At 34.7% G+C, this 16,234-nt stretch overlaps 1 protein-coding gene across 2 annotated transcripts in view; it reads left to right on the plus strand.

Annotated features, from left to right (window-relative positions):
- Window positions 1–3,048, plus strand: part of RNF180 (ring finger protein 180) — a 58,303-nt gene extending 55,255 nt beyond the window's left edge. For both annotated transcript variants that reach the window (XM_017854326.1, XM_017854325.1), the window contains one exon: window positions 2,989–3,048. In XM_017854326.1, coding sequence (XP_017709815.1) covers window positions 2,989–3,048 — 60 coding nt within the window. The remainder of the gene's footprint in view (window positions 1–2,988) is intronic.
- Window positions 3,049–16,234: the final 13,186 nt, after the last annotated feature.

A 16,234-nucleotide genomic window follows, 5' to 3' on the forward strand; every position in this document is an offset into this window, starting at 1 on the left:
TTTTTCAAAAGAGTTTACTAAAAAATCTGTATTGTAAATACTGGAGTTTGGGGAGTGGAGCTAACTTTCAACATCTGTATAATAAAAACTTGGTTTTAATAATTCTGGAAATGCTGTTTCTCTCTAAGTGCACTCAATAATCATGCAGCTGTATTATAATTGGCATGTATAACCCAGTTTCTATGCTTCATGCATGTTTAGAAAAAACCTCTTTTTCCCAATTCTGCTAATATTTTAGAGGGATATTAATCTCTAATTAACACTGGATTGTTTTTTACTATATTTTAAATGTTTTACATGTTAGGGTTGTTTTGCAGTGGTTTTATTTTGGGTTAAAATGTTTTGTTTTTTTTTATTTTGGGTTGAAAAAATGTTTCTCTAAGTAAATTCAATCAGGTGACAAAGTCATTCACTTTTCATCACATTTATAATAGCTTAAGTGGGTATTTCAAGGAGCCTTAATCATGGGCTCACACGATCTAATTATGATTAACTGTGCTAAATTGTGAAAATTATCTAAAGGGTAATTTACCCTTATTGTAATTTTGTAGGAGACTATGCTTCTCTATGATTTGATCTACTTCAGTACCCATAGTAATATGCTCCAGAGTAGGATGTGTGAAGGAACTGAACAGTAAATGTTAGGTGCTGTGGAAAGAAAGCAATTAAAGCCAATGGATGAGATGCTCATGAACATTTGAAAGTTTGAACCAATATGTTTCTGAATAAACTTTTTTTTTTTTGCAAACTGACTTTATTATCTACTTATTCATAATAGTGTCCTTATTAATCAGTGTGTTGTATATTAACATGCTAAAATATAGAAAGCTGCAACTTGATATATTAGTTTTTTCTTTTAAAAATAGTTAACTGGGTCAAATAGTATTTCTAGTTCTAGATCCTTGAGGAACCACCACACTGTCTTCCACAATGGTTGAACTAGTTTACAGTCCCACCTGCACGTTGTGCACATGTACCCTAAAACTTAAATTATAATAAAAAATTTTAAAAAATAGTTAACTAAACTATGGCTTATGATTCTAGTTTTGACTCAATATAATGAAATTACCACATTGAATGCTTCAGATTGAGTGTTTTTGTCATCTTTCAGTTATATAGTATAATTATTTCTATAGGTAATTTTTTATTATATTTTTGGTTGCTAAAATGCATTTCAGTTTGGTTTGTTTACAAGTGATAGTGTAATGTGACATCAAAGTATATATTACAGAATGTAAAAAACGAATGTGTTTTAGCATCATTATAACATACTTCATAGTTTAACTTAACTGAAACTGCAAAATTCAAATTTTTCATTGAGACTTGACTTATATATAGGTAAATTGGAGATGGTCATAAGTTAAGTGAATATTCAGAAAGAATATTTTCAAAATGATTAATGTAATGTGGAGGGCTCTAAAATAATTCTGTAGCAAATAGAAATGTAAAAGAAGTATGAAAATTATATTTCATACTGTAAATATATGCAAATAACATCTTTGCAATTTAAAAATGTGTTTAATTCTTAGGCTAGGTAGTTTTGAAAACCTCAGCTACACGATTGATCATTTTCCATCATAGGAATACTCATGTACACAGTTTAGAGCAAAGCAAGTACAAAGTTAAAGTGATTGTTTTTTTTGTATAGATGAAGTTATTGTATTCATTCACACACATATGATATAGCTTAGCTAATTGATCAGAATTAATGAGGCTTAGACCTGTTGTCACAGGGCAGTGTAGGAAGTGACATGGCAAGATCCTACTGAGTTTGGTAGCACAGAAGCTACAGGCAAACAAATACCCAGTGTTTATTTAGCACAGAAAATTTTGAAGTGTATAGCAGCACAGAAATTTTGTGTTAGTGATGTAAGTATACATCGCAGTTAGAACCAGAATAATCACAATTTTTAAGTCTGTTTTGCTAATTCAAACAAAAAGGCAAATCCTAGAAAGAGTAAATATCTGAGATAAATTAATGGCATAGGTGTGCAGTTTCATTCCATATTTAATAAAGATTGTGTGAACACTTGTTAAATGCTTGTTTGGGATACTGTGTCTTCGAGTAATGACTTCAATATGGATCAATCTTGCCTTTTTTAAAATGAGGATAAACATATGTAAAGTAAAAGTTACTATTATTAATGATAGTTTTTTAAAAGTTTAGAATAATTGGTTGATATATCTGGATTTCTAACTTTCACTTGAGGTTTTTAATAAATGTTTGTAAGCTAGACATCTTTCAGTGATCTATACCATGACAGAAAGTATTAATGACAGTACAAAAAGTTATTTAAATATTTGAATCTTAGGGATGTAAATGAGATTGATATTGAAGCAGACATTACAGCCAGTTTTCAGGGTTTTTGTTTAGCGAAAGTTAATTGAGCATCTACTTTGGGGAAAGACATAGCACTGAACCACATTTAACCAGCAAACTTCTTTTTTATCCAGCATAGTCCTTTTGTTTTTCATTTTTATTTTTTAAATTATCATGCGATAAAATTATTCTCTACATACAGCTTTATGACTTAAACACATGTAAAGGTTTATATATAATGACCAACAGAATGGGCATACAGAACATTTTGATCACTCCCAAAACTCCCTTGCGCTGTGTACCTTTATAATCACATGCTCATCCAATTCCTAATCCCTGAAAACCACTGATGTGTTCTCCATTATTTTTGTTTTTTCTTTTTGATAATATTGTACAATATTAATATATTGTTAAAATATAGAATCCTATAGTATACAACCTTGAGACTGGCCTCTTTTACTCAGTAAAATTGCCTATGAGATTGCATGTATTTATAGTTTGTTGTTTTTCATTGCTCAGTAGTATTCCATTGTATGAATGAACCACAATTTATCCATTCAGCTGCTGAAGGACAAGCAGGTTGTTCTAGGTTTTGACAATTATGAGTAGAACTTTTACAGATATTCATGTGCATATTTTTGTGTGAACCTAATTTTTTATTTCTCTAGGGTAAATACTCAGGAGTGGGATTGCTGGATCATATGGTAAGTATATATTTACTTATATGAGAAATTGTCAAATTGTTTTCCAGAATGGCTGTACCATTTTGCATTCCAAGCAGCAAAGAGTTCCATTTGCTGTGCATCCTTGAAAGCAAGCACTGGTATTCTCAATATTTTAAAATTTTAGTCATTCAAATATATAGACATTTGTATCACATCATGATTTTAATTTGCTTTTCCTTAAGGATGCTGAACATATGTGCTTATTTTCCATTTTTTATGTATTCTTTAGTTAAGTGTCTTCAAATCTTTTGGGTTGGTTTGGCAGCTCATGTCTATAATCCCAGCATTTTGAGAGGCCAAGGCAGGAGGATTGCTTGAGTTCAGAAGTTCAAGACCAGCCTGGGCAGCATCGCAAGACCTTATCTCTACAAAAAAAATCAAAAAAATTAGCTGGGCGTGGTGGTGTGTGCCTGTAGTCCTAGCTACTTGGGAGGCTGAGATGAGAGGATTGCTTGAGCCCAGGATACCAAGGCTATAGTGAGCTATGATTATACCGCTGCACTCCAGCCTGTCTCAAAAAATACAATCTTTTACTCAGTTTTTAATTGGGTTATTTTCTTCCTTTTAAGAGTTCTTTATATATTTTGGATACAAGTCTTTCAATGGATATGTGATTTGTAAATATTTTCTCTCAGTCTGTAGCTTTTCTTTTTATTCCCTTAATTATTTTTCCTGTAGAGCCAACCTGTTTAGTTTTTATGATGTCCTATTTCTCAAAAAACGTTTTAATAGATTATGCTTTTGGTGTTATATTAAGAACTCTGCCTCATGCTAGGTTATGAAGATTTTCTCCTATGGTTTTTCAAAAAATTTTATAGTTTTAAGTTTTACTTTGAGAATTAAGATTCATTTAAAATTAATTTTAATAAGTTGTGAGGCTTAAGGGGTTTATTATTTTACATAGAGATGCTCAATTGTTTCAGCACCAGTTGTTGAAAACAATGTCCTTCCTGCATTGAAATGCATTTGCAGCTTTGTCAAAAATCAGTTGTCTGAAAATGTGTGAGTGTATTTCTGGACTCTTCTGTACAGTTCATCTTTTTGTCTGTGCTTTTGTTAGTACCCCTTTTTTCCTGTGACTTTATTACTCTTTTCAAAATGGTTTAGCTATTTTAAGTTTTGACTTTCCATATAGAACTTAAAATCAGTCTGTTTATATTTATAAAACATCATGTTGGGATTTTGATTGCAATTATATTGAAGTTATAGATAAACCTGGGGAGAGTTGAAATCTTTACTATGTTGACTCTCGTAATATGTGAACATTGTCTTTCTTTTTATGTCTTTTTATTTAAGTCTTTGATTTCTTTCATCAGCATTTTGCAGTTTCCAGCATTCAGAACCTGTGCATGTTTAGTTAGATTTATACCAAGTATTTTTTCTTTTGAGAGGAGTTATTGTTATTTAAAACTTTTTTGACTTACAGTTATATATTGCTAATGTTTAAAACACTATTTTGTTTTGACTTTGTATCTTGTGTTCTTGATGTCTTTTGTCAGATTTATTAACAGTATACGTTCTTGATGTCTTTTGTCAGAGATTTATAACAGTATTATTTTTGATTCTTTTGTTCCGATTTATTCCTATTCTTTTTAATGCTGTTGCTAAATGCTAATGTTTTATTAAATTATAGTTTCCAATTCTTCATTATAGTGTAATGCTGAATGAAAATGTTGAGAGCACAAATCCTTGTCTTTTTCCTGATATTAGCAGGAAAGCATGCATTCACCATTGAATATAATGTTAGTTGTATGCTCTTTTTCAGGTTGAGGACATTTTCTTTCATTTCTAGTTTGCTGATAGTATTGTCATGAATGGATGTTGAATTTTGTAGAATGCTTTTTCTGTATGAGTTGATATGATCATGTGTTTTCAATGTTAATATAATTCGCTATCAAATATTGAGACAGTCTTGCATTCCCACCATAAACTACACTTTGTTATGCTATATTATTATGTGTATTACTAGATACTATTTGCTAATCATTTTTGAGGATTTTTTTATGCCTTTGTTGATGAAGAATATTAGTCTGAAAATGTCTCTTTGTAATATCTTTGTCTGATTTTGGTACCAGAGTATTATAGCCTTATGAAATGAGTTAGTTGTCTTTTTTTGTGTTTTCTGGAAAATAATGAGGATAACTTTTTTTTTTTTTAATTGAGATAGAGTCTCGCTCTGTTGCCAGACTGGAGTGCAGTGGCATGATCTCGGCTTACTGCAACCTCTGCCTCCCAGGTTCAAGTGATTCTCCTACCTCCTTCAAGTCCCTCCTGAGTAGCTGGGACTACAAGCGCACGCCACCACATCCAGCTAATTATTATTATTTTTTTTTTTGTATTTTTAGTAGAGATGGGGTTTCACCATGTTGGCAACGATGGTCTCGATCTCCTGACCTCGTGATCCACCTGCCTCAGCCTCCCAAAGTGCTGGGATTACAGGCATGAGCCACCGCACCTGGCCGAGGATAACATTTTTTTACTTAAATGTTTCATAGTGAAACTACCTGAGCCTGGAGATTTCTTTGTTGAAAGGCATTTAACTATGAATGCAGTTTATCTAATAATTACAGGACAATCCAGGTTATCTACTTCATATTGGGCAAATTTTGATGTTGTTTTTGAAGAATTATCCAAGTTGTCAAAGTTACATCTGTAACATTGTTCATAGTATTCCTTATTTGTTATTATTTTAATGTCTATTGGGTCTGTAATGATAACCTCTTTTCAATCCTGATAATGATGGCATCTCTCCTTTTTTTTCAGTCTTGCTAGAGGTTTGTTAAGTTTATTGATATTTTCAAGGAAACAACTTTTCAGTTTTGTTTTAAAATTGTTTTACTGTTTTCGAAATTTGTTTATATATAAATATGTATATATTTACATATATTCTCTCTTCCTTTGCTTTGAATTTATTTGTCCTTCTTTTATAATATTTTTATGATAGAAACTTCTATTATTGATTTGAGATTTTTTTCTTACCTTGTCATTTAATGCTATAAATTTCCTTTACTGCATTAGCTATATACTATAAGTTTTATTATGTGGTATTTTATTTTAATGCAGTTAAAACTTTTCTAATTTGTTTTGCAACTTCATTTGGTCCATCTAGTTTATCTAAGTTATTAGTGTAATTAGGATATTGCCAATATATCAGCATTTTGAGAAAATTAATAAAAAATTTAATCCTAGAGCAAAACATTTTTTCACTGAATTGAGAGAAACTAAAGTTACCATTAGTATAGTTGCTTAGTATTTCTTAGTATTTCTAAATAATTCTATTTAAACAGCATTTCATTCTACTGTATTTGCATTTCTTACCTTTGGGCCTATTTAATATGAATAAAAGAAGATGTCTTTTTAAGGCCAGAGGATGCTGTTGTGGAAAGAAGGAGTTTTGCCTTATGTGTCTGTGGAGTATTGTACTTGAAAATTTAAAATAATTGACCATATATTATGGTTTGTAATAAATCACTGAGTCATCTACAATAATTCTATAACATTATTTTCAGTGAGCTAAATGAATTAAGGTGACTTGTATTATTAAAAAGGTATGATTTAGACACTGGAGATAATAGAAGCCAATAAGTTGTATTGAAGACCTGCTTATTTGGTTTTATCTAGCAAAGACATATCTTCCACAAAGGCACTAAGTTTCATTTTCATGGATCTGCATATAGGGGTCATTTTGAAATTTTACAGTTTTAAAGGAGCCCATTTAATATTTCATCTCTTGATCATCATCTTAAAATCTTATACAAATCACACTCCCAATATATATTTGATTATCTATTCAGTGGAAATATTGGAGAATTATTCCCCATTCATTCTTCTCTTCCTCAAGGAGAAAATTAATGGTTATTGAAATGAAAGGCTGCAGTAATGAAAATGTGACAATTTTGAGTTTATAATACATTTCTTTTGGTTTTATTAAACATAGAAAGTCACAAAATAGTCATTTAGTAAAGAAGACAATCAATAGAGTAAAAGAACATTGTGACCTTTGGTCATATATTGAAACAGATAGGTATTACTGACTCTACTTTCTGTCAAATTATTATTTCAGTGTAAGTTTGTTTCTTTATTTTATGATTGTAAAAATACCTAGGACATGCTCAATAAGTTGATAATTCTAATTTTATTCTACCTTCTAGGAAGTCATCATCTAGAATAATAAGATACAAATGTGCAGTCAAGTTAAATAAATAAAACTAAATATCTTAATTTGGCCTTTCTGCTAGCATACAGCTAAATGAGCAGGTATGGAACAAAATAACTAATGATTGATAATGCCTTTACCTGAAGTAATTATGTAGATCTAATTTTTTGATGCTTAGCACAGTACTTTGTACATAATAGATGCTCAAGTATTTTTTAAAGAGTCTTTTTTATTTTAGGATAGTTTTGGATTTATAGAAAAGATTTGAAGATAGTACAGGGAGTTCCCAAATGCTCCACCCGTAGTCTCCTGGATTGTTAATATCTTACATTAGTATGATACATTTGTCACAATTTATGAACCAATATCAATACATTATTATTATTTATACTATATTCAGATTTCTTTAGTTTTTACCTAATATTCTTTTTTTCGTTGTTTCAGGATACCACCTCACAATTAGTTGTCATGCCTCATTAGTTCCGACATTTTCTCAGACTTTCTCTGTTTTTGATGATCTTGGCAGTTTTGAGGAGTACTAGTTGGGTATTTTGTAAAAGACCCTTCAACTGAGATTTGCCTGATATTTTCCCCATGATTAGACTGGTCTTATCGTTGTGTCATGGGTTCCCAAAACTACTCCCGTATTTGATGATTCACTAAGAGGACTCATAGAACTAAGCAGAAAGTCATACTTCCAGCTATGTTTTATTACAACAAAAGGATATAAACCAACATCAGCAAAGGGAGGGGTGCATCGGGTGAAATCTGGAGGAAACCAGGTACAAGCTTCCAAGAGTTTTAGCCCCATGGAGTTACACAGAATGTGCTGAATTCCCCCAACAGTAAGTTATGACAACAGGTGTGAAATGCTGTGCACTAGGAAGGTCATTATAGACTCAGTAGCTAAGGTTTTTACTGGGAACTGGTCACATAGGTATCCTCTATCTGGCACATACCAAAATTCCAAACTTCTGGAAGGAAAACAGATGTTAAGCATAAATCACATTGTACTGTTTAGGCACGGAGAGTCACTATTATCAATTAGGATGGTGGGAGCTCTCCCAAATTTCAAGTTTCTGGATGACACAAGGGCCAGCCTTATAAGTGAAGACAAACATGCTATATTATCTCTTCTCTGCACATGAATTTTGGGGAGGAAGACTACACAGATAAAATGCCATTCTTTATTAGAAGAATACATACTATCAACATGAGTTATCACTGTTGATGTTAACTTGGGAATGTTTTGTAACAGAGAGGAAAAATAATTGTCACGCTTACATATCCCTTATATTAGTTTTCTGTTGCTGCTGTAACAAATCACTATAAACATTGGTTAAAGTAACACAGTTTTATCATCTTATAGTTCTGGAGGTCACAAGTCTGAAAATGGGCCTTATGGGCTGATATCAATATGTTGACAGGGCAATATGTCTTCTGGAGGCTCTATAGTAGAATCTGTTCCTTTCTTTTTCCAGCTTCTAGAGCCTACCGTCATTTCTTGGCTTGTGGCCCCCTTCCAGCCATATGGCATCACTACAACTCCTTTCTTTCATCTCATCTTCTCTCTGACCCTTTTAAGGACCCTTGTGATTACATTGGGTCTACTTGAATAATCCAAAGTAATTTTCCCATCTGAGGGTTCTTAACTTAATCATAGCTGCAAAGTTCCCTTTCCCATGTAAGGTAGTATATACACAGGATCTTAGACTAGGACATGGACATCTTTGGGGAGTCATTATTCTGCCTGCCTCACCTTTCTAGATGCCAGTTATTTTTCTGAGTGTGTTATTTCATTCAATTTGACACAATTTTAGAGATAATTTCTATTATCCCTATTTTATAGATGGATAAACTGAGTCTCAGAGTGGTTAAATAACTTCTCTAGGCCTACAAACCTAATATGTGATCATAGACCTGTGTCCCAAAGTTTGTGCCCTTAACCATTACTCCACAGCCTTTCAAGAAAGAAAGTTTTTCTCCCACATATTTTATCTTTTTTGATGATTCAGAAAACATTTTACTATCATATATCTTTATTCTTCATTCATCCTTTCCTTCATGTAACTAATGATCAGTTGGTAGTTTACTCTTTGCCAGAAACTGTGCCAAGTACTGAGGATACAACAATGAATGAAATATCGTCCCTTCCTGGAAATGGAAGTAGATGGGGGAAGACACATGAATTTCAGTAATCATTTGCTTGGGTATTTGCAGAAATGTCATATCATAGAGAATTTTGGACCACAGTTTACTTAATATGTGATTGCTTTGGTCAAGACCTTGAGATGCAGCTGAGAATTCTAAAGTAGTCACAAAGGAGCAAGCATGATTGGCTCTATAAGATTTTCTTCAGTTGGTCTAGGCTGGGCTGTGTGTGTGTGTGTGTGTGTGTACATATTTGTATCTCAAGTTATTCCAGGGTCAAAAACTATTGAAAGGAAGAGAGGTCAACACAAAGGAATTAAAAGAGGTTTAGACTTGAGGTGATAAGAGTCCTTGACAAAAGACTTATTAACAGCAGCAAAGAGAATTCTGACGGATGTTATAGAGGGAAAGACAGCTGATTTCAGTGGTTGCCAGGCAGAGAAGGGTAGGTAAAGAACCATACTGGGAGAGAGAAAATATTTTGATCCTATGCTGTCTAACACCTAATATAGGTCCTGGCACCTAGTAAAATGGTATAAATATTTATGTCCAAGTAATGTTTAGTTCATTCATACAGCTTTTCTTACCCTGCTATTGAGAGAATGAGAGTTTTGATTACAAGCAATGGGGAAAGAGAGAATGGGAGGGAGAAATTTTAGTGGTGAGATGATGATAGCAGGTTAATATTTAATGAGCTTTACTGTATGCTGGGTACAGTGGGAGGTATTTTACTTGCATTACCTGATTTACATGAGCGACTAGGTCAGTGGAGTATAGGAAAGGTCTGAGAAAGGAGCACTGACCTCCTCAGGCACTGGGGGAAAATGTCAGTTGGGAGGTAGGAGAACAGCAAAGATGCATGCATGCTGTCTTTCCCAAGTGCTATGGTTTGAACGTGTCACCTCCAAAATGCATATGTTGCCTATGTGATAGTATTCAGAGATGGGGCCTTTAAAAGGTGATTAGGCATGAGGACTCCTTCCTCATTAATGGAATTAAAGCCCTTTTGAAACAGGCTGCATGCAGCATTCGGCTAGCTTGCTCTCTTACCCTTCCACCTTCTGCCATGTGAGGATGCAGCAAGAAGGCCCTCACCACACCAAATGCTGGTCCCTTGACCTTGGGCTGCCAGCCTCCCAAACTGTGAGAAAATCATTTTTTGGTCTAAATAAATTACCCAGTCTTGGGTATTCTGTTACTAGCAACCCAAAAGGAATAAGATACTAAGTTTTACGTAAAACCAGCTTGTTAGGGGAAAAAATCAGAATCATTAGCTAGTCTCAGAGTAGTAACACACACAGAAAACTGGAATTAACAATTTTGGTCTGAGCTTAGTGCTAGCTGTGTTTGATGAATAGAACTAGGTGATGCCTTCAACTCTTTTGGCCTTATGCATAGGTAAGCCTGTCTTTTTTACATTCTAAATCTGCACAGTTGGCTTTATTTACCATGTCAACCAAGATACACACTGCCAACCTGATTTTCTCTCTCATTGCTCCATGTCTGCCCTTACCCATTTTTAAAACCATAGTCACTTGCTGGCAGTGCTTCCTTGTACTGTTTAAACCTCCTTAAAACTTGTCCCATGTGGAGATACAAATCTTACCTACTCTTCTCACATGTGGAGACCTCACAATATCAGCCTCCATGTGCCCCCAAACTGGGGTGGTACCTAGAATCCTCTCCTTGGCTCAGCATACCAACTGTAATTATCACCTGGGATTCCTTTTTACAAAGTAATATTTTAAAGTTTATATTTAATCTTAGAAGCAATATAATAGTGTCAGAGGGCTGAAAACTGAAAAATATATTTAATCATCAATCATTGAAAGGCCAAATTTGGCGAGGCATGGTGGCTCTTGCCTGAAATCCTAGCCTTTGGGAGGTTGATTCAAGAGGACTGCTTTGAGCCCAGGAGTTCAAGGTCAGCTGGAGCAACATAGTGAGACCCCCATCTCTACAAAAAATGTGTACTTAGCCGGGCGTTGTTTTGCAAGCCTGTAGTCCCAGCTACTGGAGAGGATGAGGCGGGAAGATCGCTTCAGCCCAGGAGGTTCAGACTGCAGTAAGTCATGATGGTACCATTGCATCCCATCGTGGATGATAGAACAATACCCCGTCTCAAAAATAAAATAAAATAAAATAAAATAAAATGCCGAATTTGAGGGAGTTGTTATCTATGAAGGGGAAGGAGAATGTAATCTGGAATGCTATTAGTTATGTTTTACTTGTTAAGCTGGGCAGTATTATTGCAGATGTTATTTTCTGTTCTATTTTATGTCTCCAGTATTTGGTAACACATTAAAAAATCATTGTAAGTCATTACCCTAATATTATACCCTTTTTATTCATTACTTTGGTGCAGAATCTTAGATCACTCACCTTTGTTCTCCTTGTAAAGCTAGAGGGAAAATCTCCAACACATCATGTAGCCAAGTATTATTTTACCTAAGAGGCTCAATTTCAAAATAATGCTTTTTAAATAATCTATCAGAAAAAAATTGAATAATAATCCGTGACCAAAACTTTCTATTATTATTCCTTTTTTTTTTTTTTTTTTTTTTTAGACGAGGTCTCACTCTGTCACCCAGGTTGGAGTGGTGTGATCTCAGCTCACTGCAACTTCTGCCTCCTTAGCTGAAGGGATCCTCTCACCTTAGCCCCCCAATTAGGCGCGACTACAAGCACACACCACCAAGCCCAGCTAAATTATTTTGTATTTTTAGTAGAGATATGGTCTTGCTATACAGGCTGGTCTTGAATTCCTGGACTCAAGCGACTCAGCCACCTCAGCCTCCCAAAGTGCTGGGATTACAGGCGTGAGGCACTGCACCTGGCCTAAAACTTTCTACTAAAAAATAATTACGTATCTGTGCTGTCCTGAAATATGCTAAATAGCTCTTAAATTCTGTGCTTTTGTGATCCTCTCTGAAGTGCTGGTTTATAACGGTAAAATGGATCATCTTGTTTTTCAACACCAGAGGGCACCACATTCCCTTCTGGAGCAAAACAATCAAAATAATGTTTTCCATCAAAGAACTTCATTTACTGGGGTAGAATATGGATTGGTGTATTTTCAGTCGTTTGATAACCAAAAACGTAAAATATTTTGTGCTTTATGAGAAAGGGTTTAGAGAATCGTAATAAGGCTTTCTCTTGCTATTAATCTGTCTCTAGCTAAGAATCTGTCAATGCTTTTGCTAAACTGCTTTTCAGGGACATTTATTGTATGTTTGTCCAGAGGGAATAAAACAACTACTGTGGGTTAATGCTTGGAATAACTTATTTTTAAGGGTTAGGGTTAGACACATCATATATTCTGGTTTTAAGTTTCAGGTAGCATATGCAGTTTTCTGAAAATAGGCATTTCCCCTAAATTCAGGATAAAATCGGTAGCAGGTATTGTGCTTCAGTGTGGATTGAGGTGCTGGTAGAGAGGAGTGAAATGATGTTAGCTAGTAGGTTGCAGTGAACCATTCATATACATTGATGTTTAGCAGAGTTTCTTAACTTGGGTTTGATAAATCATCCTTTTATTCATCAATAAAAGTGATTGGAACAAGGTCACACCAGTCAATGACTTCTTGTCGCTAATTGTACCTTTTTTTGTCCAATTAAAACATTTAAAGATATTTTTGCATTGTACATTAAGTTGTTTCTGGTTGCTGAATTTTTTCCCTTTTATCTGTAGCCACAACAATGGATAGTCTATTTAGGTTGTCTAATCCATAGGAAATACAAATGAGGCAGCTTCTATAAAGGAGCAGCACAATCCAATGGGATAAGTGCCAAGCATGTATTTTAAGGAAATGAAGGGACTAGCACTCTCTATGTACTTTGATAGTATGTTCATTTGCTATTGCCACTGTCACAAATTAACACAAATTAAGTTGTTTAAAACACACACATTTATTATAGTTCTGTAGGTAAGAAGTAGGAAATGGTTGTCATTGGACTAAAATCAAGGTGTTAGCAAGACTGCATTTCTTGCTGCAGGCTCCAGGTTAGAGTCTGTTTTCTTGCCTTTTCTGGCGTGTAGAGCCTGAACCTGGGCTCATGCACAATTTCCATATTCAAAGCCAGCAATAGCCGGTTGAGTCTTTCTCACAGTGTCATGTCTTTGCTTCTGACTCTTCAGTCTTCTTTTTCCTCATTTAAGGACCCTGTGATTACACTTGGACCCACCCACTTCATCCATGATAATCTCCTTATTTTAATGTCAACTAATTAGCAGCCTTAATTCCATTTGCAGTCTCAATTCTCCACTGCCATTTAACATAATAGATTCACAGGTTCAAGATATTAGGATATGGGCCTCTTTGAGGGGAGGGAGGGAAGTATTATTCTGCTTACCACAGATGATTTTGTTGGAATTCTTGAGTCAAGCCAACCTTGAAAGAGAAGAGGTAGATACTACTTGCAGGTCTTGACAGCTTCTAGAGAAATTAATGTTTTCTCTAACCTTCTTTGGAATTTCCACATTATTCACTTCTCTAGTTTTTCCTGGGGTTCCAAAAGTGAGTATGTGTTCTAGGAGGCATAATTTATTATGTATCCACCATTATTATCATAATTTGACAGAAACGATGAGATTAGTCCATTAGGTCTTGCCTAAGTAGGACAAAGGGCAATTAAGTTTACATGGCAGAGCTGGATCAAGAAAAGTAAAAGGCACAAGGCATTGTTTGAAAAAGCTCAGTGGGCTCTGAAAAGAGAAAGCCGCATGAAAGCAAGGGCTGCTTAGGTAAAATGTGTAGCACTAAAGATAATATTGACCTACCTCACAGTGTTGTCTAGAGCCAATCTGAGTAAAGAAACATTAGACAATAAATCACATCTTCTTGGTACATAAATAACATCCAAGTAGCACAAAGCTATGCCAAGACCTTCAGACTGCTAGTGTCCATTTTGGTCCATAGAAGTAATGACAGTCACAGACTAGAGGTGTATTAATGACAAAGACAATAGATTTCATTTGGGATGCCTGTGTGTGTGAGGTTTTTGTACTTATTAATGAGCAACGTGCCCTGAAAATCCAGTTTTCTTCGTGTTATTTTGAATAAACTAAGTATATGTGCAAGACAATCAATTTATCCTCAAATGGTGGAAATTCAATGAAAACTAGATGCCACAGACTTGCTGAGTTTGATGAGGAAGAGTTGTGCTCTCTTTCAGTTAATTCATTAGTTATATAGGTCCCAAATCATTATGCGAAATGTTGAAGCCAGAAGTTTGAGTTAGCCTTTAAACTAATCAGTAATAGTTTGGGGAATAGTGTATGTTGTGACATGTTTAAGATTCTCTTCTTACTCAGATGCTAATTGCTGAGTTTTGCTCTACCAGCAAGCTCTGGAGAATTCTGTGCCATCTCCTTGATGCAGTGCTATCATCTTACCTATATTAGGTGAATACGTTTATTATTGGGGTTAAGCCTAAGGAAGAAAGAAAATAAAGCAGTGTTCCAGAGCAAAAAGCCTTTGCAGCCACTACAGACATTTATGAGTCAAAGAGTAGTGCTCATCTCAGCACACATGAAATTATAGGAAAATGTTCCTTTATTTTAAGTGACCAGTCTTTGTGTTAGGATATTTTGCTTTTTAGTAACACTTAGATTTTATTAGTTTGGAACTACACACTTGAGAAGTCAAAAATCTTTGACTGCTTGGTTGGCACCTAATAGTAACTATTGTCATACCAAGTGCCAGACGTTTCCTGTCTATTAGATAGTAATAAATACTGAGAATGTAATGGCTTCACCTTTATAAGGGTCCCAGAGCATGGGGGTTTATATTTCTAGCCTTTTGATAGAGGATAGAGCTTTACCTTAGGAACATATTTAGGGAAGAGATGGATATTTTAATCTCTGGATTGGTTTCTTTATGCCTTAAAGAAATGTGTAGTGCAGTGGTTCTCAAATGTTCATCTGTGGACCAGCTGCATCAGAATCACTAGGGGAGATTTTTTACAAATTCTGCAGACATTGTGAGTGTTATAAATCTGGGATAGGCCCCAGACAGGTTTTTTTTGTTTGTTTGTTTGATTCTAGGCTGGAGTGTAGTGGTGTGATCAGAGCTCACTGCAGCCTTGAACTCCTGGACTCAAGTGACCAGACAATTTGTATAAGCACTCCAGTTAATCCAAGTGTGTAGCCAGGCCTGGTAACTCTTACATGTTTGTTCTAAAGTCAGCTGGAGTTAAAGTTTGGGAGAATATTTTCTCCTTAATGTTATTAGACTAATATCTGTCAAAAGTCATAAGATTGATATTGATGAATGAAAATGAATAAACCTTCTTAAATGGTATGCCGCCTCTAAAGGATTGACTTCAAAAATATTTTTACATGGGAGTCAAAGAATGGCAATAATAATAGATAATAACAGCAGTGGTAACAAAAACAATAAACATTTACATAGTGTCTACTATGTGCCAGGTACTGCTCCAGTCCCTTTGGATATATTATTCACTCAGTGTTCACGGCAGCCTGTAAGGTGCTTACTTTATTATTGCCATTTTACATATGGAAGTTAGATACTTTGTCTGGGGTCACCAAACTAGTAAGTGGTGAAGCTTGAAATCAGACCTTGGCCATGAGGCTTAAGAAGCTGTGCTCTTAACCAGTATGCTCCATCCTCTGCTTAGCTCATGATTTCGTTATGCTGGGGAGGTCCATAATGAGAAGCAACATAGTTAAGTTGGTTTAAACTGTGGGCTTTTGGGGCAGACACTGCATAGCACTGACAAAGGAATCATTTAGGTGAATTAATTACCCTTTCTGGGGCTTAGTTCTCTCTTCCAAAAACATGAAATGTAAAATGTATTACTATAAGGTTGTTGGTAAGACTAAATTAAGAAATGTTTACAAAGTGTTGAACACATGGATCT

Source organism: Rhinopithecus bieti, unplaced genomic scaffold (assembly GCF_001698545.2).
Source record: "Rhinopithecus bieti isolate Rb0 unplaced genomic scaffold, ASM169854v2 scaffold_38878, whole genome shotgun sequence".
In the NCBI taxonomy this organism is placed as follows: Eukaryota; Metazoa; Chordata; class Mammalia; order Primates; family Cercopithecidae; genus Rhinopithecus; species Rhinopithecus bieti.